Source organism: Petaurus breviceps, unplaced genomic scaffold, assembly GCF_028583685.1.
Source record: "Petaurus breviceps papuanus isolate PSGF00001 unplaced genomic scaffold, PetGlider_PUasm1.0 221, whole genome shotgun sequence".
Taxonomy (NCBI): Eukaryota; Metazoa; Chordata; class Mammalia; order Diprotodontia; family Petauridae; genus Petaurus; species Petaurus breviceps.
Genome location: NW_027185877.1, coordinates 1,639,187 through 1,665,522, shown reverse-complemented (window position 1 = coordinate 1,665,522; position 26,336 = coordinate 1,639,187). Strand labels below are relative to the sequence as shown.

The window sequence follows — 26,336 nt, the reverse complement described above, 5'->3', positions numbered from 1 at the left end:
TTGGGGAAGGTGGAAGCTGGAGCCCAGAGGAGGTCCTGCTTCTACTCTGCCATATTGACTCCGCCCTCTTCCTCCCACTTTCATTTTCAAAGTCAACCACTTCTCCTATGACAAATATGACACTGTAATGGGTATCTTGGATGGAATGATTTTGATGTATTTTTCTTAGAGGGCTTGTGTTATGGTAAATTAAGAGTTGGTTTTGGAGCAAAGAAAACTTGGGTTTCAGCCCCAGCTCTGCCATGTTATTGGCCAGCTAAATTGGCCAGCCCAAGTCACTTGTCCTATTTCTTAGTCAATTTTCCAAGAGTATAGGATGGAAAAAAATTCCAACTTTTATTGGTAAAAGGTAAAATCCCGAGTAAAGTCTCTTTTTTCCTCTTCTTTCTGTTGTTCGGTAATAAGAGTGTGTGCAATCAAGTGTGAGGTGGAGCTTTAAATGTGTGAACATTGTTCCTTGCTTCAGGGAGTAGCTCCTTGACTGCAATTATGTGATGTCCTTGTAACCCTTTTAAACCATTTAATGAGATCTGTAGCAGCCTTTCCTTTATACTGATTGACTTTCCAAATGTATTGACCAACTAGAACCATAAAGAGTAACTGGAATGTGACCTGACATTGTTTAAATGCATTGGGAGTGCCCACAGTGTTTTCTGTGTGTTCTATACTAGAGCATCTGATTATTAATATAGGTGGGGTGGAAGAGTTGGTTCAGCATCCAAGCAGTACAGTTTTTCTGTTCAAATTTTTTCATGTGGGAGCAGGAGGAGAGAGATGTCTTTTGTAACCTCATATTTTAAAAAGTAATAACCGGGTAATACCCAACAACAGTTGGTGGTCTATCCACTAAACAAATTGACAGATTGAGAGAAAGTGTTTCATTTGAATGATGAGGTACATTAATGTACCATGTCTTCTATTTAAAAAAATTTCCCATGTACTCATAATGTTATTTTTTGATGCATACAGTAGGTACTAAATGATTGCTTAAAAAAATTCTGAACTTAAGAAATAAGCATTTCCGTAGCAAAGTGGAACAGAAAAAAAGAGGCTTGCATCTGAAACTGCAGCTCTGTACGTATAACTTATTGTTCCTTTTAAATGTCAAAAAGAATTATCACATAATTTTCTTTCCCCCCAACCCCCCACCATAGAGATGGATAGTGTTGCACAAATATGTGTGTTCTCTGAATGCAAGGAACAATCTTCCTCCATAGGAACTTTGCGGTTAATTTGGGTGTTTGTAATAGTCAGAACAACTTGGTCTCTCAAAGTCGTTCTTCAAACAATATTGCTCTTATTGTATACAATGTTTTTTTTTTTTGTTCTGCTAATTTCATTCTTCATTATTTCATGAAAGTCTTTCTATGTTTTTTTCTCAGATCATCAAGTTCATCATTTCTTATAGCAGAGTGATATTCCATCACCATCATAACATAATTTGTTCAGCTACTCCCTAATTTATGGACATCCCCAAATTTTCCCCTTCTTTGTCTCTACAAAGAGTACTGCAATAAATATTTTAAAACATATAGGTTATATTCCTTTTTCCCAAATCATCTTGGGAAGAGACATAATAGTGGTATTCCTGGGTCAAAGGGTACAGGCAATTTAATAACTCTTTGGGCATAATTCCAGATTGCTCTTCGATAGATTTCTCACAGATCCTCCCGCAATGAATTAAGGTCCCAATTTTCCTGCATCCCTTCCAGCATTTGTCACTTTCACCTGCTAAATGATTGCTTTTTAACTGACCACCTTTAATGGCTGTTTTAACTTTAAAAGACCTGGGACATGTATCCTATGTTTATCCTATTGCAATTCAATTAAATATACACCAGTAAAATGAATCCTTTGATCCTGATGTGTTTCTGTGCTTCTCTGTGACAAAAAAAATGTTTTGACAGGGAATACATATTTGTGCATGTAACTGAGAACAGAAGTGGCAAATGGGTAAACTAGTCCAGTTGCCCTTCTCTCTACTTCTGTTTTTTTTTAATGCATTCATTTTGATGGATTTAAAAGGGAGTGATTTTGTGATGAGAAGGTAATTTTCCAAACTAAAGACAAAATATTGATTCATCATCCCCAAGCTGAGTTCTGGTCTATTGACTCTCGACTATCTTTTCTATGGCTTATGGTTTTAGCAAGTTACATGAGTCTTGGAGAAATTTAAGTGACCTATCTGTCCATGGCCATTAAACCAGTATTAATCACAGGTAGCATTTGAATCTAAATGTTCAGGACTATGCAGTATTTCATGACTCTAATTCCACTAAACAGTTACTATTTTCCATTAAATAGTATTGTAGAGGGAAAAATGGCTAAAGAGAGGTATTTTAGGGCCAAAATGCTTGCTGTTTCAAAAGATTTGTTTCTCATTTAATAACCTTAATGTTAATGAATAATTTATAGAATAATCATTCAAGTGGATGGGTTTTGAGTAAAAGCTAGAGGTATCCTTTTTTCTAACAAGTGAATCTTCAGTATTTTCTGTAGCCTGGTAAGTCATCATATGTTATAAGTTTACATGGGAAAGAAACTACCTCACGTAGAATTATTTGAGCTGATGGGAATAGGAGAAATTTTAATAGGTGTATGATCACCTTAGGCAGGAAAGGCATGGTATTATAGTCATAAGTTTGTATAGGGAAATAAGTGTAAGTGACTATGAAAGTAATTTCTTCATTGTGATTTGAGGTAGAGGGATACAGGATACAACCAACTAGTTACATATTTTGCTTGCAAATTGTTAATAATGCCATATAGTCCAATCCATACCTGATTAGGAATCCCTTCTACAATGCCAAAAGTGGTCATCCAATTTTTACTTGGAGATTTGCAATAGTGGAAGAGGGGACCCAACTGCCTCCTAAGGCATCTCATTCCATATTTAGAGAGCGTAAATTGCTAAAAATTTACTTATGTCAAACTCTGATTTGCCCATTTTTGCATCTTTGAACGTGGAAAGAAGTTAACGGGCCAGGAGAAGGTGATCAGGGAAGACGAGAGAATAGTAACATCAGGGTTTGGCTTTACAGGATTTGGTATAACAGCAATGATTAGAGGTGACGAATGGACTTATTTTAGTCTAGCCAAGTTTTTTTTGTGTGGCTGTTAAGTGTCTGAGGCCGCAACTGAACTCGGGTCCTCCTGACTCTGGGGCCGGCGCTTTACTCACTGCACCACCTAGTCACCTAGAAGATTACTTTCTTGACAGTGAAAATTTTTGTGTCATTTGTTCCAATCATACAACACAACAACAAGCTCACATTTACAGCTTGTCTGTGCTTAGAGATTTAGTCTGTTCCTCAAGGTTCCATGATATTTTTAAAAGAGTGTCATACTTGGAGTCAGGCCCCTTATGTTTGAACCCTGGACTTAATGCTACTTGTATGCCTAAGGATAAGGTATAAGGATAAGGATAAGGGATTCTCTAAAGCTGTTTACACACCTGTAAAACCAAGTCGACATAACATGAAGTTCAGAGAGCCAGTCTTAAAGTCAAGAAGACTTCGGTTCCAGTACAGCCTCTGATATATAGTGACTATGGGATCCTAGGCAAGTCTTTCAAGCTTACAGACAGCTCTATACTAATAGAAGTTGCAGAGTAGCTGGTGATCAGCATTAATAAAGTGAATTTCCTAAACTGGGAGTTCCCTATGCCAGTGAACTCATAAGCATGGTCCAAAAATGGGGAAAATCATCTTTTTTAACTCATAGTAGTATTGTGAGCAAAATGCTTTGTAAAACTAAGTGGGAGGGGTTTTGACTTGTGACTGCAGTTATATGAGGAACTACCAGGTAAGGAAACCCCCTTTATGGAGGTAGGTCCACATCTTCTCTGCAATTTATAGTTTCAGAAAATTGCCTAGAACAATGAAATATTGTATGACTTGCCAATTATATCTGAGGTGAGATTTGAACCCAGGTCTTGTTTGCTTCTAGGATAGCCTCTTTTTCTCTACCACTACTTCATGTTGTCTCCCTAAAGCACTTAAAGTGGCTGTCATCTTAGTCCAGAAGGTATGCCTGTTCAGTCATTATTTGTATCATGACCCAACACTGTCACCCCATTGGGGTTTTCCTTGGCAAAGATAGTAGAGTGGTTTGCCATTTCCTTCCCCAATTAATTTTACAGATAAGGAAACTTAGGCAAAGTGACTTGCCCAGGGTCATACAGCCTGTAAGTGTCTGAGGCCAGATTTGAACTCAGGAAAATGAGTCTTCCTGACATTCTATCCACTGTGCCACCTAACTACCTTAATGTATCAAAATCCAACTCTTTTATTTTATAGATGAAACCACTGAAGACCAAAGAAGTTGAGACCTAGCCAGAGTCCTACCTTTAGTTTATGAATACACATCTCCCTTTGATGTATACTACTGATTGTCTCTAATGACCAGTTATTAAAGCATTATTGATCACTAACCCATGACAAGCTTTTATGAAGTGCTTATTATTTCCCGCATCCAAAGACTGCCCTTCAGTAGCATAAATTTTATAGGTAATATTACTTTAAGTTAATGTTAGAATACTTTATGAAAAGTCTCTTAAGACTGAGGGATGTATAGGACTCAATGTAGACTGAGATCTGGTTTTTGGGACGTGGCCAATGTGGGAATTTATCTGCCTGAATATAACTATTTGTTACAGTGAGATAAAAGAATATTATTATTCTATAATTTGAAAAGTTAATTCTTTTCAGGCTGATAGGAATAAAGCAGTTGTTCCCTTCTCCTAATGATTCATTTCAGATCAAATCAATTGCATCCCTCAAAGACTTGTTTTTAATAGAGCAAATTCTCATTCCCCCTTTTTAAACCTTATTTCTAGGTTGACTATTCGGATCACCAGTCCTAATCCAGGAAGAAGCTAATATGTAGACAAAAAAATAAATTCCACTTCTGCTTTAAAATCCTCAACTTCTTTGGGTGAAGAATTTTGGGGGATAGAGTTAGACTCTGTAACTTAACAATCAACTTGAGTCAATTCAAGAAACATTTTTTACTTCTTACTCTCTTCAGGGCACAGTTATTGGCTATAAGAGGTCATTTCTAGTCAAGGCTCAGTGAGTTTGGGAAAATAATTTCTTTCAGTGGGAGGCTATGTGACCTCTCTGGGCCTGGCAATTTAAATTTAATTTGAGTCAACTTGATTAATTGGTGGTAACAGCTTCCAAGAAGGAAGTCAAGTTTGCTTACCTCGTTTTGCTGAAGTGTTGATTTCATTGCTGTCAGAAGAAACCTTAATTGAGTCCTTCTTTTCAATCAAAAGTATCCCTTTAATGGGATGGTAAAATAAACCAAAAAGATTTAGTAGAAATTCATTTGCTTTGTCCTCAATCAACAAGCCTTTACTTTTAAAAACATCAAAAAGGTAAAGGATATATATGTGTAAAAATATTTATAGCAACTCTTTCCTGGTAGCAAAGAATTGGAAACTGAGAAGATGCCCATCAGTTGGGGACTGGCTGAACAAGTCATGGTATATGATTGTGATGGAATACTGTTACAAGAAATGATGAACAGGATCCTCTCAGAAAAACCTGGAAAGACTTACATGAACTTATGCCATGTGAAATGAGCAGAACCAGAACACTGTACATAGTAACTGCTGTATTGTACAATGATCAACTTTGAATGACTTAGCTGTTCTTAGCAATACAGTCCCAAACAACTGATGAAAAATGCTATCCACCTCCAGAGAAACAACTGATATTTGTCTGAATGCGGATCAAAGTATACTTTTAAAATTTTTCTTCATTTTTTTTCTTGTTTTCTTTGGGGGAGGGGAGGTCTGTGTTTTCTTTCAAATTATTTATGTGAAAATGTTTTGCTTGATTGCACATGTATAACCTATGTCAAATTGAATCCTCAATGAAGGAGGAGGAAAGGAAGAGAGAGAATTTGGAACTCAGAATTTTAAAATATATATATATTTTTACATGAAATTGGGGAAAAAAATAAAATTCTAAATAAATAATTAAAAAATAAGCCTTCACTAAGTGTGTACTGTGTGCCCAGGCACCATGTTAGGCAATTCAGATACAAAAACCATGAAAGAAATAGTTTTGCCCTCAAGAAGCTTGTGTTCACTGGTAGAAACAGCATGCACACATGTTGTTATGTGTACTCATAATAATATGTTCTCATATATGTTATATAGAAATGTAATGTACTGTTTTTTAGGTGGAGAAGGGAGGAAGAATTATTAGTACTTGTTGGTATTAGTGAATACCCTTTCATATAGAATGACATTAGATAAAAAGCAAATTGTGACTATATAGAAACCATGGGATACAAGACCAAAGCCAGCCATGGAGTCAGGGAGACCTGAATCAACATATACTGGTTTTATGACACTAGGCAAGTCATTTATTTATTTTTTCTTTTGTTTAATTTGTTTATTTTAGTTTTCAACATTCATTTTCACAAGATTTTGAGTTACAATTTTTTCCTCCTCTTTCCCCTACCCCCTGCCCCAAAATAGCAGTTCTACTGAATACCCCTTCCCCCAGTCTTCCCTCTCTTATATCTTCGCCATCCCCCCTCTGACTTTCTAGTGGGGCAAGATGGATTTCTATACCCCAATGCCTGTATATCTTATTTCCCAGTTGTATGTAAAATAATAATAATAATAATAATAATATATTTTTTAACATTTGATTTTAAAACTTTGATTTCTAGATTCTTTCCCTTCTTCCCTCTTCACCTACCCCTACTGTCAGAAAAAGTGATTCAATATAGGTTATACATATATGTATATATGTATGTAAAAACATTTCCATAGTAGATATGTTGTGAAAGAATGATTACATTTCCCTCCATCCTATCCCTCCCCCCACTTATTCTATTTTCTACTTTGACCCTGTCCCTTTTAAAAAGTGTGTACTTCTAACTACCCTCCTGCCCAATCTTAGGCAAGTCATTTAAAGTTTCACTGCCCCAGGAAACTCTATTGAGAATAGATAGGACAGCTGCCTGTCTTCTTTGGTAGAGGAAGGTATCTACATGGGAGTTTTATGTACCAGTGAGGTCCTAGGTAGCTCTGAGCCCAATTAAAAAAAATAAAATGAAGTAACTGGAAATAGAATTTTAATGTATGGATAAGAATGAGAATTGAAATGCTGGGAAAGCTTGTTATTGTTATTTTTCCATTGGGGTGATGATGAGGAGGAGAATGATGCTGATAGTTACATCTAACATTTATATTAGACCCTCTATGTCCTAGGCACTGTGCTAAGTACTTTACAAATACCGTTTTCTTTCATCCTCACAACAACTCTGGGAAGCAGGATCAAGCGGAGGTTGAGTGATTTGCCTAAGGTTGCATAACTAGTATATATTTGGGGTCACATTTGCACTCAGGCCTTTCTGACTTCAGGCTCAAGGCTCTATTCACTGCACCACCTAGCTGTCTATATCCATCTTTACTATGTAGTCTTCCTACTTTTCCTCTTTGCAGAGTGAGGGGATTTTAGATATGTAACTTGGCATACAATGTTTGCCATAGTTTGTGGCAGTGTTCCTGAAGTATGTTTTCCCATGTTTATTCTGTTTTTTAATAATACAGGCTGTCATTTGCATATCACTTTACATATATTTTCTCCCAACAGTAATCTTGGGAGATAGGTGTTATTATTGTCTTCATTTTACAGATGAGAAACCTGAGGCTGACAGGGGTTAAAATCTTTTCCAGGAGCATCTAGATGGTGCAGTGAATAGAGCACCAGCCCTGGAGTCAGGAGGACCTGAGTTCAAATCCGGCCTCAGACACTTAACACTTAACTAGCTGTGTGACCTTGGGCAAATCACTTAACCCCAATTGTCTTGCCTGCCCCCCTCCAAAAAAAATGACTTGCCCAGTGTTAAGCAGTCAGTAAGCATCTTAGGCAAAATGTGAACTTGAGTCTTCCTGACGTTAGGATCTCTCTTTGCTGTGCTACCTTGAGCCATGAGTCATAACTGAAGAGAGGGAAAGTTAAGTGAGATGTTGGGGTATAAGAAGGAATATAAAACCAAAAGATCAGAAAAAAAAGTTTTGCTTTTTTATAATAGATTCTCTAAGCATTGAGTTGATAGTGACAGCTAGATTTTTCTTTCCCATTTCTATTTTGTGCACACCAAGAACCTCAGTGGGATTTCAGTTAGCTTCAGAAACCAGTCCGTACTAGTCCTGTCTTGGTGGAACTTCTTTAGAGCTTTCAGTTTGAAGAGAAACTGGAAATTATCTCATTTATTAGGGGATCTTACTGCTCTCTTACTGGATTAATAGGTGTCATCTGACTGACTACACATTTGTCTCCCCCCACTAACCATCATGAATTAATGATTTAGGCGGTGTAGACCATGGGAATGGTTTCTCGATTTAGAATCACAGGGCTTGGGCTGAAATATGACATATATTAATTATAATCTGTGTGACTTTTAAATCAAGCCAGTTTTCCTCTCTGGACTTTAGTTTTCTCATCACTTAAATGACATTGGACCAGATGACTGCTATGGGTCTTTCAAATTCTAATTATTTGATCCTATGTGATTTTTGCTCTCTGTTATTTAACATTTTTTTTGGATGGACAAAAATCTATTTTCTTGACTTCTCATAATCTCCTCCCCACAATGGGAAAGAAAAAGAAAAACAAAAACCTTGTAAGAAATATGTATAGTCAAGCAAAACAAATTCCTGTGTTGGCCATGTCCAAAACAAACACAAATATGTCTCATTCTATACTATGAGATCATTAACTTTCTGTCAGGACAGTGTAGCATGTTTCATGTGATTGGAACCCTGGAATAATGGTGGGTCATTGAATTCATATCAAAGTTATATTTCTTTATAATATTGTGATTATTTGTGTATATATACATGCACACACATGTGCATATGTGTATATATGTATTTATGTGTGTACATGTGTATATGTATACATATGTGCATATATATTTCTCCTTATTCTTCTTCATTCTGTATCACTTCATGGAAGTAATAACAAGTTTCTATGAAGCCATCCCTTTCATCATTTCTTAAAAAACACCCATATTCCATTGCAGTCATCCATTTTTATGTTCAGCTTTTCACCAAAAATAATATATCTCATTCATTTGAGGCAATGAGGATGGAAAATTTCTTTTTTTTTAGCCATAAATGGGAATGAGTTACCAATGATCAGAGGTAAGTTAGGAAAAAAAAATGAGAACCATGTTTCTCTAATGAGGTGGCTCCTTTAAGTACAGAATGCATCTGTCTTATATAACTCAACTCTGTTCTGCTTATTAATCAGTCAGTATTTATCAAGTGCCTAGTATGTGCCAAGCCTACTATGTGCTAAGCACTAGGAATATAAAAAGAGGCAAAGGTCAGTCCCTATCCTCATGGAGTTTATTATCTAATCATACTGTGGAAGTGTTAAGGAAGTAATATCACAGAAGAGTTGTCATACTGACTTGGGGTAGTCCCTTTTCCTATTTGTGAATGAGGGAATGAAAAGAAATGGAGCAGGATTTCTATGTCTGCCTTAATGGTGTTGGGTTCTGGGCTCAGTAAGTCTTCATGACCTGTATCTTTTTCTTTATTTTCTACTCTCATATTTTCTGTGCCTGGTCCATCAATATGACTAGAGGATCTGGTTGGATAGATGATATCTCTGGATCAATGAACGAAAAGTTTTGATTATAAAGAGAGATAATTATTTGCACCAAATATAGCAAACAATCACTTACTCCATAGTAGTGTGTGTTTAGTTAGAAATCTGTACAGGTAATTGCATAGATCTTAATTCAGTGAAACTGTTCTAGGCAGAAGCCTCTTCAGTTGAATAGCTAAGTAAATGATGCATAAAAATAGCTTTTTAATTGCTTCACAATTTTCTCTCTTCAGGTCTCCAAGCTCGCTGGCGTATTAGTGAAGCATGGTGTCCAAAAGGGGGATACTGTGGTGATCTATATGCCCATGATACCACAGGCAATGTACACTATGCTGGCATGTGCAAGGATAGGGGCCATTCACAGCCTCATCTTTGGGGGCTTTGCCTCAAAGGAGCTCAGCACCCGCATTGATCATGTGAAGGTAAGGCTTTTTGCTTGGGGGAAAGGTCCAATTTTATATTTTGGGAGCATAGGCTATTTTATCTGTGAGTGAATTCAGTTCCAGTCCACGAGCCTTAATTAATTACTGCATGACGTGGACAGTAGAGAGTTGGCCTCAAGAGTCAGGAAGACCAGCTTCTGACACATCTCGATTGTGTGACCCTAAGCAAATCACTTATCCTCTCTGTCCTCTAAATTTTGCCTTTTGGAGGGCAGTTGGGGTTAAGTAATTTACCCAAGGTTACACGGCTAGTTTGTGTGTGTGTGTGGATGTGTGTGTGTGGGTGTGGGTGTTAAGTGTCTGAGGCTGGAACTAAACTCTGGTCCTTCTGACTCCGGGGCCTGCGCTTTACTCACTGTGCCACCTAGCCGCCCCCTCTAAATGACTTTTGAAGACTCCAAGTGACAGAGAAGATGCCAAACAGCATTGATAGAGGAAGTTCCTCAGTAGGAGGTCACTCGACTAGTGAAATCTCAGGTCTGTTTCAGTGTCATGGCACTGAGGTTTGCAGAGATGGTCCCTACCCACAAAGAAATTACATTCTGTTGTGTACAGTAATGCAAACATAAGTAGTCAGTCATTCAGACAAGCTTTCTAAAAGTATGTACTAATGTTCAACTAGGATAGGTACATAAGAAAAAAAATGTACACTCTGTGCACATAAAAATGAAAACATTTCTACCATCAAGGAGCTTATATTCTACTGGGGAGACAACACATGCACAGAGAGTTTTATACAAATATAGGTGAAATGAGTACAAAGGGAATTTTGTGGGGAGACCTGATGGTAATAGGCAAGGCCTCGTTTGAGGTGAGCTTTGAAGGAAGAAGGTAATTCTAAGAGGCCAGACTGGGGATAACCTTTGCAGAGGTGTGGGAAATTAGATTACATGCCCCTTGAGGACGGGGGCTATCTTTGACTTTCTTTCTATCCTCAGCATTTAGCACAATGCCTGGTACTTAGTAGGTGCTTAATAAATGGTTATTAGCTGACTGAGAAGGCAGATGGATTCTGTTGTTGTGAGTGGGAAACAGGAAGAAGTCCAGTTTGGTTAGGCTGTAAAAAGTGACATTGAGTGATGTTGTAATAAGCACATAAAAGAACATAGGAGTAAGATTGTAGAGGACTTTAAATGTCTAATTGAAGAGTTTATAGTTGATTCTACAATAGGTAATGCTGCTGTTCAGTCATTTCAGTCATGTCTGACTCTTCATTACCTCATTTGGGGTTTTCTTGGCAAACTGACTGGTGTGACTTGCCGTTTCCCTCTCCAGCTTATTTTATAGATGAAGAAACTTAGGCAAACAGGGTTGAGTGACTTGCCCAGGGTCACACAGCTAGGAAGTATCTGAGGCCAGATTTGATCTCAGGAAGATGTGTGTTCTTGATTCCAGGCCTAGTGCACTATCCACTGAGCCATCTAACTGCCTGTAATAGGTAAGTTAGGGAGCCACTTGAGTTGAAATGATATCATTGGAACTTCTGTGTCTTAGAGAAATCACTTTGGTACTTGTGTTGAGGATGGATTTGAAAGATGATAGACTTGAGTGAGGGAAACCAATTAGTAGGGTTTTACAGAGTTGTAATGGTGGGCTTATGGGGGCCTAAGCTATGGTGGGTGTGTGAGTAATTTTGGGAGGGGAAAAGTGCTAATACCCAAGGGGATGAAGAAAGGCTTTGTGTAAAAGGTGACAGTTTGGAATAAGCTAGGGATTCCAATAGGCACAAGTTAGGGAGAGGATATTCCAAGAATGAAAAGCAGCCTGGATAAAGCCATGGAAATAAAAGATGGTATGGAGAGTCAAGTTTTAGGAAAATGATGACTCTGGAAGTAAGATTGGCCTGGAGAGACATAGGAGGTAGGGAGACCAATGAGGAAGATACTAGAATCATTCAAGTCTCAATACTACATTCTACTTCATTCTAGTACTACAGTAAACAGAATGAAAAGAAAGGAAGGCAGATGAAAAACAAACATCACTGAAAAGTTTTTATAATTTATTGATTATAGTAGTCAAGGAAGAAAGAACTTTAAAGATTATTCTAAGAAGTCCTGACTTATTGACCAAAACTATAGCGTACCATTCATGGAAATATGGAAGTCAGGGGTGAAGGTTAGTTTGAAGGGTAAAATGCTGAGTTCACTTTTAGACACAGTGAATTTGAGGTTTAAAATGTGGGGTGGAGTGGAGAGAACAGTTGCTTAGAAATACCCAGAAAGTTGCTGGAGATGTTAGAAAGGGAACCTAGCTTTGAGGATCATCTACATAGAAGAGTGACAGAGGAAGGCCCTATTGAGAGAGGTAGGAAGGAGTTTAACCTTGAATCCTTTTATTAGAGTTGAGTGTATTATGATATGATTGATTGGGCATTTACTCTACTTGTGGTTTTTATTGAGGTACCAGTTAATAGGGAGCAGGGAAGGGTTTTACCTCCTGCTTGACAAACAGCATTTCATTAGTTTAAGTTCATTGACTCAGCAGTGTCAGAAGGAAATAGATACTAATGGCAGAACATTGATAGGCTTATATCAGACTCAATTTCAATAACCCTTCAGGTATCATCAGCCTTTTATCTTTTATCTACCTGAGAGTGGGGGAAGGGAGGAGGGAACAGTCCGTCCATCTGGAACATGCAGTGGTTATAGTAATTAATAATAGATTTAAAGAATTTGGCTTTAAAACTTATGTATGAGATTAGCTTAGTAATATTGTGTTAGCAGATGCCTAGACTGGCCATTTCATTTGAAAGTAGCCAGCCTAAGTGCCAGGAGAAACTTGATTAGGTATTAAAAATTCATTGCATGGCTTTGTAGTTTTAGAGCTAGACGGAGCCTCATAAGAGGTTTTTTAAAAATGATTTTGTTAATTTGGGGGGAAAACTTATTTTAAAATGACTAAGTGAATAAAGAAACTGATTTCTATTGAGCTACTAAGATGTGTGTATGAATTCGTGTGCACGTGTATGTATGTATGTATTTGCAAGGCAATCAGGATTAAGTGGTAACACAGCTAGTAAGTGTCAAGTGTCTGAGGCTGGATTTGAACTCAGGTCTTCCTGGCTCCAGGGCCGGTGCTCTATCAGCTGATATATAAAATAAATTTTCGTTTTAAACACTCTTTCTTGAGGGAGGTTGGGTTCTAGCAAAATATGACTAACCAATTCCACATTCCTCTTTCTTATCTCTCTACCTTTGCTCATATTCTTTCTCTTACCTCCAGGTGCCTCTTTCCGCATCTCTTTATGGTTTTCTATACCCATCCTATATGGGCTTGCTCAAATATCTTCTCCCAGCAAACTTCCCTAACCTTCTTTTTCCTTGAGTCAGCATTGATCACTCCATCCTGAGATTTCCCCTAGTTGTAAGACCTCTTAACCTTTTGTTTCATGAAGCCCTTTAGCAGTTCTGTGGAGCCCAGGGAGCCAGTCTTAGAATAATGTTTTTAAATACATGAAATCAACTACATAAGGTTAGAAAAAAAAACCAATTATATTGAAATAGTTATTAAAACAATCTCTCTTTTTAAAATTCATGGGCCCAGTGTTAAGAAACCCTGTGAGAAAATGTTTCTCCCTCTCCCATAATCCCACATCCTACTTTGTATTTATTTCCATGTCATTGTTTCCTTAGATTTATTTAGGTTTCCTGAAAGTAGGAACTTTCTCATTACTGTCTTTTAATTCTCTAGCATTTTGCTTAGTGTCCTGCATATACTAGGAGCCTATTAAATGTTTGTTGAATGGAATTAAAGAGAGGAAGAATAAATGGTGGGGAGAAGAGAATGTTGAACTCGGAGTCAAGAATGCTTGAGTTCTAATTCTGTCACTATCATTTGGTAGTCATGTGACCCTGGGCACATCATTTAACATTTCTGAAGCATGACTTCCTCTTTTGTTAAATGAAAATCATAGTAACCTATTTCAAAGAGTTTCTATGAGGTTCATTTCATGATATGATAAATATTCTGCCAGTATTAAAGTCCAAAATATATTCCATTTTATTATGCCCAGACTTGTGATTTATTTGGTTGGGGAGCTTACTAATAAGAAAATTCCCTGCAGATCTGCAGCTAGTTTATAATTTCTGGCCTTAGAGAATTGTCTGGGAAAACTGCCTGAGTTACACAACCAGTATGTGTCAGAGGTGAGGCTTGAACCCCCAGATCTTTCTGACTTAGAAACCAAAGCCCTTTCTACTATACTTCTTTTGTCAAATGTCATTCATTCATTAAATCATTGTTTGCTTGTTTATTATTAAACACTATATTATGCTGCAATATATAGTATAATAAAATATATTCAACAATAATCTTCTAACACTATAATTACTGTGGTGGACTATGTATTGTGACTTGCCAATTTCTTAGTCTAAGGTAGTTACTTAGACTGAGCTAAGTGACTTTTTGAAAATAAGAGAATGTTACTTTTAATAGAAAAGTAGGATATAACTCTACCCTTAAAATTTTCTTAGACTGGATGCTTATTGTTTCTGTCCTAACTTATGAATGATTTATTTCAGCAAATAAGTTTACACATGTGGGCTTTACCTCAGTAAAAGAAAGCAGTGTGGAGATAAATCTCAGAAAAAATTTCATTCCTAGAGGAAGAATAAAATTTTGACTTAAAACCTTTTATGTATACTATTTTTCCTGGGTGTAAATTATAATAATATGTTTATCATTTTAAATTGTTTCAGAAATGCGGTCTGGCTACATTGAAGAGACCTGTTACAATTTATCAACTATTTAAAGTACTATGGCTTTTAATAAGTGAATTATTTTTAAATTTTAGATGGTAAGAAAAACAGCCAGTTTTTAAAAAAAATCTTTGATGTATTTCATTATTTTTCCTTGTAATTTTTGTAAACCAATGTTGGAACTTTTCTTTAATACACACAAAGTACTATTATGTTTTTAAAAGTATATAATTATTTGGATTAATAGTTTTATCTGCTAACCCTTCCTTTTCATTTTTCTTTGGAAACAGCATTTTATATAGAAAATCCAGGGAACTATTTGTGTGCGTGGGGAATTTGTATATTTTTACTTATTCTTTCTCATATTTAAAAAGGTTAATGCATTTTTTATCTATCTACCTTTTAAAATATGTCTTTTTATGACAATGAGTTTTCTTTTAAATGTAGGCTTTATTAAGTTATTAAAAGCATTAGAAAGGCCTACAATGTTGGGACAGGTAAATTAAATTTGTGTGACCGACCATTCATAAGGATTTGTGAAAATTAAAGGGGTTCTTTTCTGATATCCTTCATCTAGTGAGCAAAAGCATGCTTTTTTTTAGGGGTCTAACACTTCCATGCTATATATGAAGGATTATGACTCTCTTATTAATACCCTCAATTCTTGAAAATAAATGTTTTATTTTTATTATATATAATAAACACATATATAAATAATAAAATTTTATATTTTATTAAAATATTTTAACTAATAATTATTTTCTTTATCTTAGCCCAAAGTGGTTGTAACAGCATCCTTTGGAATAGAACCTGGGAGGAGAGTCGAATATGTACCTCTATTAGAGGAAGCCATGAGATTAGGAGAACACAAGCCTAGGAGAGTTCTCATTTATAATCGACCTAATATGGTAAGTCTTACAGCTGATTTTATTCTTATCTTTTAAGTTTTGTGCTAAATATGACTTAAGAGCATAGATTTTAGAGGAGAAAGAGATCATGGCTAAAGTCTTCAAAATTTAAAATATACAGTGCTAGAAAGAGTTGAATTATAATATAAATGTTTACAACATATGAATAATATAAATGTGCATATGCATATAGAGAAATACAGATAGATACTAATATAGGTGTACATGTAAGTTCATACATATGCATTAATTTATATACTATGTGCCTAGAGAGGCACAAATGTTCTGCATTTTGTTGTCCTTTCTTCTCAGAAGTATTGCTACTGAGATCTACATACACAGAGTAAATTGAAAGAAATAGATAAATGTCTATAATAATTCATGACAATAGTGACTTGTGTGTAAAATTGTGTATAAAATAAAAACTTTTTTTATAAGTGTTTATGGGAAAACATATACTCTGAGAAGGATTACTATATGTGTGGAAGTTTCATTTGATATCAAAAGTTTACATTTTGTACCTTACAGTCATCAATGGGGACAAGAATTAGAAAACTAATGAATTGTTCCATTTTTACATCTGATGCAAAGGATTATCCTTTAGTGTCATGTGTAACACTTCATATTTTTAATGTAGGTGTTTGAGGAAAGGGTTGACTAAGATCTCAGCTTTAAATGGAATACTTTCTGGGTCTAATGGAATGAATACCTGACTACAACTCAGTATGCCTGAGTACAACCCATGTACTCATTTAGTAGCCTGGGCTAGTCACTTAGGACTTGACCCTTGGTTTCTTCAACTATCAAATCGAGAAAAGAATATCTTTTCACATATCCTACAGGATTGTTGTTGAGCCAAATAAAATAATGCATGCAGAAAGGCTTAATCTCTATACACATTGATATTAGTATAAGACTTATCTTTTCCAATAGATATGGCTTCTATAAAATGTTATTTCCTCTTTATTTCAAAGCAATTTAATTTTAGGAGTATGTCATATATAGTATGTGGATGGGGACCATACTTGTAGAAGAATATATACATAAATGTATATACATACAAACATACACATGTAAATATAAAGACATATACCTATATATACAATATAGGTGTATAATACACATTATATATATGTCCATGTATTTATATATACACATATATAAATGCATAAATGCAAAAAATGCACATGCATATATACCTATAATATGTGTTTATCTCTATATCACATATACTGGTGCTTTTAAAAATGTTTTAATCTAAAACACATAAAATGTGAACACAAATGTAGAAAAATAATATATCTAGTTGTTTACTGATCAACACCAAGGATTTAATGTTTTTTGTTTGTTCAGCTCCGAAGTTTTGTTGGTGTTAAAATGTATGGGGAATTCCTAATGTGGAAATTCCTTCCACTGATGAATATCAGTAGTCTTTCTAATTTGGATTCTTAAAGCATGGCTCAGAGCACAGGACTTTCAGTGACTTGTCCATGGTCCTGCAGAGGAATGTATTAGAGGCAATATTTGTTGCCATGTCTTCTGATCTTAAGGGCAGCCCTCTCTCCACTGTGCCATACTTCCTCTCGGTGGCTTTGATAAAAGCAAACAAATAAACAAAAATGCTAAAAGAACTGATATAAAAAAAAGTTGAGAGACTCCCATTATTGGATTTATGACATGTTCTTCCCTTCTGTATACATTAGCCTTATAATTCTGTTAAAAAAAATAGTTCATAGCTGAAGCCAATCTTAGAGAACCTTGTGCTGTCTGTATCCCTCACTCTTAGTGATGTTCTACATAGAGTCAAGGTGTTACACAAATGTTCTATATTTATACAATCCAGAATTTCTCCATGTTTTCTTGTGTATTTCCTTTGAGAGCCCAGGTGTTAACACCTCCATGTGACTGATTGCTCTAAGGATTCTGATACTTCATATAGCCTATATATAATTCTGAAAGATTTCATGTCTAGGAATATATTTTCATTTAATTATCCATTCTTGTTAACATATCATATTTTATAAATTTAAAAATTCATTGTTATGAAATAAATCAACCAAGCACTAATTTTAGACTAGAAACCAAAACATTTTATGTAAATGGCTATGTGAACACTGTGATTTTTTTTTCTATATCCAAGAGATCCATAGTAATGCATTTTTCAAAATTATACCAGGGGATGAATTGATTTAAAGCAAAAAAAGCAACACCTCTAAGCAAAGAGAAAAAGAAATAATTTTTTTCTCAGTCCTTAATTGACTCTTAATGTTGTGAATTTTTATTTCTGTGATTGAAAAAGTATTTGGTTTGGGATTCTTAACTGCAGCATTGGTATCCAGGGTACTTTAGGGACTTTCCAAGAGAGAAACTTACATAGGTTCCAATATAATGTCCAATTTTGTGATGCTCATGAGAAGTCCTCTATTGAGAATGCTCAGAATAAATGTCCAGATGGGGAGAAGAATAAAATATTTTAAAACTGTCATTTTGATTGCTACCTGGTGGTTTTCATCATTTTAAAATCCTGTGTGATGTTTTAGTCACCCATAGCTCATGACTGCTACACACTGATTTTACTGCTCTTTCTGTTCAGAAGATGAATTTTAAGTTTGGTTCATAGGATTTAAGACAGATTTTTTTGTTGTTGTTGTTGATATTTTAACTCTGGTCATTTTTAAATCAGAAAGTATAAAGTCAGTATCAAAGTGGTCTATGTTGGGGTAAGGATGGAGAACAGGAAAATATAAGCAACTCTGATTTTTTTTTCTCTTCTCTCCTAAATGTCACATGTGAAAAATGAATACTTCATTGCTAAAGCTTTCTCTTACCACAAGAGAAACTCCTAACATTTCCTCAAAAGCAAAGTGGCATTTTCAGAGAACAGTGTGTGTATCACTTGTCTTTCCCCTTATGGAAAATCCATTCTGATTCAGATAGTAATTAAGTCCATAGTAAACTCTCTCTTCCGTTTTGAGCTCAGCTGGGGGCAGGTACTAAGAATGTGCTTAGAAGTGATTTTTCTCATTAGCCAGGTTTATATTTTAGCTAGAGGAGAAAGTAGCTTGGCAGCCATTCCTAGGTCTCAAACAGGAGTCATTTTGCTTGAGCTGCAGTAGGCCTAAAATATTATTCTTTCATCCCTCTCTCCTTTTCAGTTCTGTTCTCTTAGGATCAGTTGGTCCTGGGGATACGTGCACACTGCCTTGCTATAAATCCGTAAGGTTGTGTGTCTGTGTGGAGTGGGGGTGTGGGGGCATTGTTATCCTCTACCTCCAAGAGACAGTGATAAGCACTTTCCTCCTACTTCTTATCTCTCTGCTGACAGTTTGGACTCTCCGTACTAAGTCCAAAACTTCATTCTAACAGATTCTTTAGCTTCTAAGGAAAACGAAGAACCCCAAATCTTACCATTTTCACGGTAAATGTATGAAATGTGGTAGTTTTTTTTTTAATGAGTTCAGATAATAATTAAAAGAAATTAATGTCTTAATACTAGTTGAATGTGTATGATGCTACCAAAGCAAATTGAATCATAACCATCACACATATGGAGCAGTGTGTTTTATGCTTTGGGACTAGGAATACTTTTAGATTAGGAGTTCTTGAGCTGGGTTCCTCAGATGTTCCTCAAGGCTCTAAATACTCAAATAAACTATAAAAGACCTATGTAGGAAGAGGCTATCTTCCTCCAGAGAAAGAACTGATGAATAAAAGTATGCATAGTATGGTTTTACGTATATTTGTAAATCTGTGTCAAATGGTGACCTTCTCTAGTGTGGGGGTGAGGAGGGAGAGAGGCAGTTTGGAACTTAAAACGTAACAAAAGAAAGAAGGGAGGGAAAGGAAGAGGAGGGGAGATATAAGGGGAAAATTCCATGGATAGATTTCTGGGGACCTTGAACTTAGAGAGGAAACAACTGCATCATTTTTTTTCAGTAGCCTTTTGACTGCAATTCAGCATTTCCTTCAATCATTTAAAACATTATTCTGAAAAGATGTTTCATGAGACCACAAAAGAAGTTCATGAAAGAAAAAAAATAGTCCAGGTTAAGAATCCCTGGACTATTGGTTATAAATCTCTAACTGGAAGAGATCTTTGAGATCATTTTGTCCAATCTCAGCATTTAGCAGTCACTTGTGGAAACTGAGGCACAAGGACATTAAGTGACTGTCTTGAGGTACAACTAGGTGGTATAGTGGATACAGCATTGGCCCTGGAGACAGGAAGGTTCATCTTTGTGAATTTAAATCCAGCCTCAGACACTTACTAGCTATGTGACCCTGGGCAAGTCACCTAACCCTGTTTGCCTCAGTTTCCTCATCTGTAAAGTGACATGGAGAAATAAATAGCAAACTACTGCAATGTCTTTGCCAAGAAAACCCCAGATGAGGTCATGAATATTAGGACATGACTGAAAAATAACTCGACATCAAAAAGGTCTGACAGGTAGTGAGTGTCAGAATTGGGATTTGAATTCTGACCTTTGACTTTGAAAGAATTCCCCAGTGTGATAGAGGTCATCCAGAGTAAATGAATCATTGTGGATGCTCTTTTCATGTGTAATGTATAAAAGAGAAATGGTAGAATCTCATATTGACATATGGACAATTCCATTTTTCAAGACTTTGTTACCAGCAAATTCATCCATCTTCTGAAATGATCAGCAGAAGTTTGTGTTCTTATCCTTACTTTCAAGGTTTACTGAGTCTTGAGGCAAACCCATGACCCTGAGATCCCTTTCAGGTTGTACCAAAGTGATAATTACATACATTATTTTCTTTACCTGGCTTAATGGAAGACAGACTTTTTCCCCAATACTCTTCACAAACCAAAGTTTCACACCATTAACACTTCCCTAGTTAAAGAATGTTTGCCTACTTCCCTGTCTCTACTTGTATGAAGTTTGGGGTTGGGGGTGTTGTGTCAGGGTCATAGATATCTTCTTGCAAAAGGGAAGGGAAAAATCTGATTGAATTGTTAGATTTTTCAAGAGTACCAACCAATTTCCAGTTTGCATTTTGAGAAGCATCTGGATTTGTCCAGGGTAGATTGTTCCTTAATTTTTTTTAAATTTGAAAGAAGGAAGTCTGATCTAATTTTCTAATGTCCCCCAATCAAAGGTATCTTTTAACCAGTTGTTTTCCCATTGTGAAGATTCAATGCAGTTCAATATAGTCAAACATTGTACCAAGTGAAATTAAAAATAAAACCCAAGTTTATAAAGTTATGAGTATCTGTTAATTTTCAAAGACATGAGGCTAAGTTAATTGGTTACTTTTAATGAGGGGAAATTGGATAAAACATATAAATTATCTTAATTACAATAATTTAGGTAGTAATTATCTGACCTGAAATGATATGGCTTGCATGGAAATTTCTGCATATTTGCCTATCAAGGTTGAAATCATGATGTTGGTCCCATGTTGCAGCTTAGTTCAACTAATTTGATAGAAGTCTAAGACGGCCAGCCTGGCTTAGTGAATAGAGAGCTGGCTTCAGAGGCAGGAAGAACTTGGCTGACATCCTTCCTGTGATACCTCCCACCTGTCCCTTCACCTCTCAGTGATCTAGGTGACTCTCAAAGACTCTGAGGTATAGAGAAAGTGCCTACCCAGACTGGCAGGAGTTTCTTCATGTGGGAGTTCCCTTTACCAGTGATATAACAGGCCAATCTCTATCCTCTAATTATATAGCTTTAAAAATATTAAGTCAGATATCTGAATGTACCCAAGAACTTTTACTGTCTGATCTTTTACCTTGTGGTGATTTTTTTACAATGAAAACTTCTGCATTTCTTCTTTTTAAATCCATAGGAAGCGGTTCCTCTGGCTCCAGGTCGTGATCTTGATTGGGACGAAGAGATGTCAAAAGCCCAGTCCCATGACTGTGTCCCTGTTCTCTCGGAACATCCACTTTATATCCTCTACACATCAGGAACAACTGGATTACCTAAGGTATTCATTGTTTCTAGGATAAACACCTCTAACTACATGGATTTCTGTTGCACTGAGAAGAAAGATGTTTATAATTGCTGTCAAAATGGACCCTCACCATAAAGGATCCCTTTCTTACTGGGGTTACAGGTTTGGTTTTTGACACTTTAAATCTTCAAGTAGAAATTTCCACCAAGTATTACAAATACTCAAATATACCTGGCTTATTTAAAATCATAGAGGGTCATAAGATCATGAGTTGAGAAGAAGAGACTTCACAGGCCATCTTGTCTAATAACCTTATTTTATAGGCCCTGATAAATGACTTGGGAAAGCAAGTCAGCCCCTTCTGAGATTCCTTTCTGCTTTTATTAAGGTGATCACAGATCTGGACATCACTTCCGTTAATAATTCATAGTTATTATTAATTACTATATCAATAAATTAACAATATCATTAATAATTCCCTAAATAACTGAAAATGCAACTTTTTTCCTTAACAATCGACCCAAAGAGTCAAAAGGAAAGAAGTTCAGACAGGTAATGAGTTTCTGGTGAAGGATTTGAACCCAGAACTTCTGATACCAGAGATATATTATATTTTTTCCAAGTAAATTTATTCTCCTTGTTAATGTTTTACATAGAATGTTCCAGTAAATGTGCTCGGGGTTTTACATAGATGAAGAAACAAGTAAGCTGTTTAAACAAACAGGAGATATGATCCCCAATTTCTTACATTTCTTCCACTCTTTCTTGTCAGACTCCCAGTTGGCAAAGAACCTTTTGCAGAGAACCCCTTGTGAGAGAGCCTCATCACTTTATAACAGCAGTTCTTTACGTTTTGTGTGTGTGTGTGTGTGTGTGTGTGTGTGTGTGTGTGTGTATGTGTATGTATGTGTATGTTGAACTCCTTTGGCCATCTAGTGAAGCTTATGGATCTCTTTTTAGAAACTTTTTTAAAGTCATAATTGAAGGAAATAGTAAATTTAAGTTAATGGTTAGTGAAGATAAATACATTTTTTCCCACCACATTCCTTATTCTCCTAGAATGCATCCATGGATCCAAGGGGGTCTATAGACCCCAGGGTAAGAACTTTAGCTTTAAACAGTCACAAGTTATATTAGGATCAAGCAAAGCTCCTCAGTGATAGATAGGATCTTGATGGAATGTCAGCTCCATTATGAGGAGCAGAAAGTTGCACAAGGAAAATGGAATGCATGTTTCAGTTAAGAGTCAACTTTAAGCCTAGATGATTGAAACGTTATCACTTTGAGCATTCAGCATTTACATAAGACATTAATCCAGAGCACTGAGCTTGTTGACATTCTTTGGACTTAAAAGTTACTCAGATGTTAAAAAATGTGTTTATATGACAGTACTTATCAAATGAAAGTCACCAGCTTTGTTTTCCCATGTCAGATGTAAAATACGAATGTTAGGTTTTATATAGTATCATTTGGTATTATGATATTTCATTTGTCATCAGAAATCACAATAACTTATGATTTTCTCCAGCAGCATTAGGGAAGGAAGTTTTTATTTCTCAAACTTGAATTTTCTCAATAAGTAGAACTTACCTCTTGACATGTGAAAACTTTTCTTTTTTTTGTTTTAAAATTTCCCCCTGAAATATATTACAGCTTAGCTTGTTTTATGAAAAGAATGTATTGAAAATATATTGGGGGGGCAGGGCGACACAGTGGGTAGAGAGCCAGGCCTAGAGTCAGGAAAACCAGGTTCAAATTTGTCCTCAGCTTGTAGGAGTCCAATATCCCACTAACTGTGTGACCCTGGGCAAGTGACTTCATCTATCTGCCTCAGTTTCCTCACCTTTAAAATAGTAATCCTAATATTACCTACCTCCCAAGGTTGTTGTCAGGACCAAATGAGGTAATAATTGTAAAGCACTTAGTACAGTGCCTGGCACATAGTAAGAACTATGTAAACATTAGTTATTATTATTGTTTGTAGTAGTAGTAGTAGTTGTACTTGTATTTGTAGTAGTAGTTGTACTTGTATTTGTAGTAGTAGTTGTACTTGTATTTGTAGTAGTAGTTGTACTTGTAGTTTTTTTTTCTTACTACTTGGGGTCATGCTTATGAATATTATATTGTGTATAGTACAATGATGTACTGGAGATTTCTTGACCTACATTACATGTTCTCTAGTTTTTGTGTCTTCCTTGTTCCATATCATTTAGGGAGTTGGGAAGATGAATGGGTATGGTCTTCTTCTCTGATATCGGCATGTTAGCTATCATTTTGGACTATAATTAGTATGCCTGCACATTTCCCTCTTACCTTGCTGTTCCAAACAATCAAGAAATTTTTTTCAGGCACCTAATATGTGCTATGTACCATGTAGAGGTTGGGAATATATATGTTTTAAAAAAAGAAAAAAATATTATTAAGAAGTTTCTATTCTAATGGGGGAGAAAATGTGCATGTATATAGGTATATATAGATTAAATACTAAGTAAATATAAAATATTTAGGGAGGAGAAGAGAAAGGTGGAAGGAAGAAATATTTATTAAGCACCTACTATGTGGTAAGTATGGTACTAAGCGTTTTACAAATATTATCCCATTTGATCCTCCCAACAACCTTGGGAGGAAGGCACTATTATTATCATCGACATTTAATTTTTAAAAATGTAAATAGTACTTTTTTCCAATTACATGTAAAGATAGTTTTCAATATTCATTTTTATAAGTTTTTTGCGTTCCAAGGTTTTTTTTTTCCTTCCCTCCCTTTGTAAGATGGCAAACAATGTGATATAGGTTATACATGTCCAATCTTGTTAAACGTATTTCCACATTAGTCATGTTGTGAGAGTAGAAATAGAACAAGAGGAAAAAACATGAAAAAAGCAAAGAAATTCAAAATAGTATTCTTTAATCTGCATTCAGACTCCATCAGTCTTTTCTCTGGATGTGGATATCATTTTTTCCCTCTTTTTCTTCTTAATAGTATTTTTTTTCCAATTACATGTAAAAATAGTTTTCAACATTCATTTTTGGCATAATTTTGAGTTGCAAATATTTCTCCCTTCCTCTCCTCTCCCTTCCCCCGAAAAGTGAGCAATCTGATATAGATTATGCATGTACAATTATGCTCAACATATTTCCACATTCGTCATGTTGTGAAAGAAAAATCAGAACAAAAGGGGAAAACCATGAGAAAGAAAAGAGAACAAAAAGCAAAAAGTGAAAATATTATGCTTCGATCTGTATTCAAACTCCATAGTTCTTCTTCTGGATGTGATTAGCATTTTCCATCACGAGTCTTTTGGAATTGTCTTAGATGTTTGTATTGCTGAGAGGAGTTAATCTATCAAAGTGGGTCATTGTACAATGTTACTCTGTGTACAGTGTTCTCCTGGTTCTGCTCACTTCACTCAGCATCAGTTCATAAAAATGTCTTTCCAGGTTTTCCTGAAATCTACCTGTTCATAATTTTTCATGGAACAATAGTATTCCATTACATTCATATAGCACAACTTGTTCAGCCATTCCCCAATTTATGGGCATCCTCTCAATTTCCAATTCTTGACTATCACAAAAAAGAGTTGCTATAAATATTTTTGTATACATGGGTCCTGTTCCCTTTTTATGATCTCTTTGGGATACAGATTTGGTAGTGATATTGCTGGATCATAGGATATAAACAGTTTTATAGCCCTTTGGGCATAGTTCCAAATTGCTCTCCTGAATTGTTGGATTGGTTCACAACTCTACCAGCATGCATTAGTTTTCAAATTTTCCTACACCTTCTCCAGCATTTATAATTTCCCTTTTCTGGTAGCTCAGAGTTGTTCTAATTTGCATTTCTCTATAGTGATTTAGAACCTTTTTTCTCTATGATTGTAGATAGTTATAATTTCATCTGAAAACTGCCTATGCATATCCCTTGATCATTTATCAACTGGGGATATCATCTCTATTTTACAGTAGAGGAAACTGAGGCAGGCAAAGGTTAAGTGAATTCTCCAGGATCACACAGAGAGTAAAGGGCCTGAGCTTGGACTTGAACTGAGGTCTTCCAAACACCAGGCTTAGCATTCATTCTACTGCACTACCAGCGGCTGGAGACATGTAATGGAATTTGAAGATCTTCCATGCCCTTTGTATTGGCAAGCAAACACTTGTTGATGTAACAGGAAGGGGAAGAACAGGGAGGAGCTAATAATATATATATATGGAAAAGCCCAAGCTGAGACAAGCCAGAGCTGCATGCATCTGGAGGCTGAACAAATACTGCTGGAGAGAAGAGAACTGAGAACTTCTTCTGAGAGCCGCTGAGAACTTCTGAGAGCCAGCCAGAGCTGCTGAGAATAACTGAAAAGAGAATTGAGAAGAACTGAGAAATGAGAAGAGAGGAGAATTGGGAGGAAGCATGATGTAAAGCCAAGCACTAGCAGCTTTCCAGAGGACTGCTGCTGTGAACAGCTTTTAAGATTCTGATTACACAGTATAGCGAGTTCTGTATTTATTCAATAACAATTCAGAGCAAAACATTCACAGAAAATAAAAATACAGCATTCACAACAACTTATAACTAAAATAGCCACATAGTTTTGAACAAAGTATAATCATTTAGTCAATCAATCACTTAGTAACTCAATCATTCAATAAACTCAATCATTCAATCATCGTTAAGTAGACTTGCCTCCTTAAGGGTCACAAAATACAATAGTCAAAGTTCTC

At 35.9% G+C, this 26,336-nt stretch overlaps 1 protein-coding gene across 3 annotated transcripts in view; it reads left to right on the top strand.

Annotated features, from left to right (window-relative positions):
• Nucleotides 1-26,336, top strand: part of ACSS3 (acyl-CoA synthetase short chain family member 3) — a 235,300-nt gene that overhangs the window by 55,549 nt on the left and 153,415 nt on the right. For all 3 annotated transcript variants that reach the window (XM_069094789.1, XM_069094791.1, XM_069094790.1), the window contains exons 3-5: nucleotides 9,881-10,069; nucleotides 15,561-15,695; nucleotides 21,510-21,650. In XM_069094789.1, coding sequence (XP_068950890.1) covers nucleotides 9,881-10,069; nucleotides 15,561-15,695; nucleotides 21,510-21,650 — 465 coding nt within the window. The remainder of the gene's footprint in view (nucleotides 1-9,880; nucleotides 10,070-15,560; nucleotides 15,696-21,509; nucleotides 21,651-26,336) is intronic.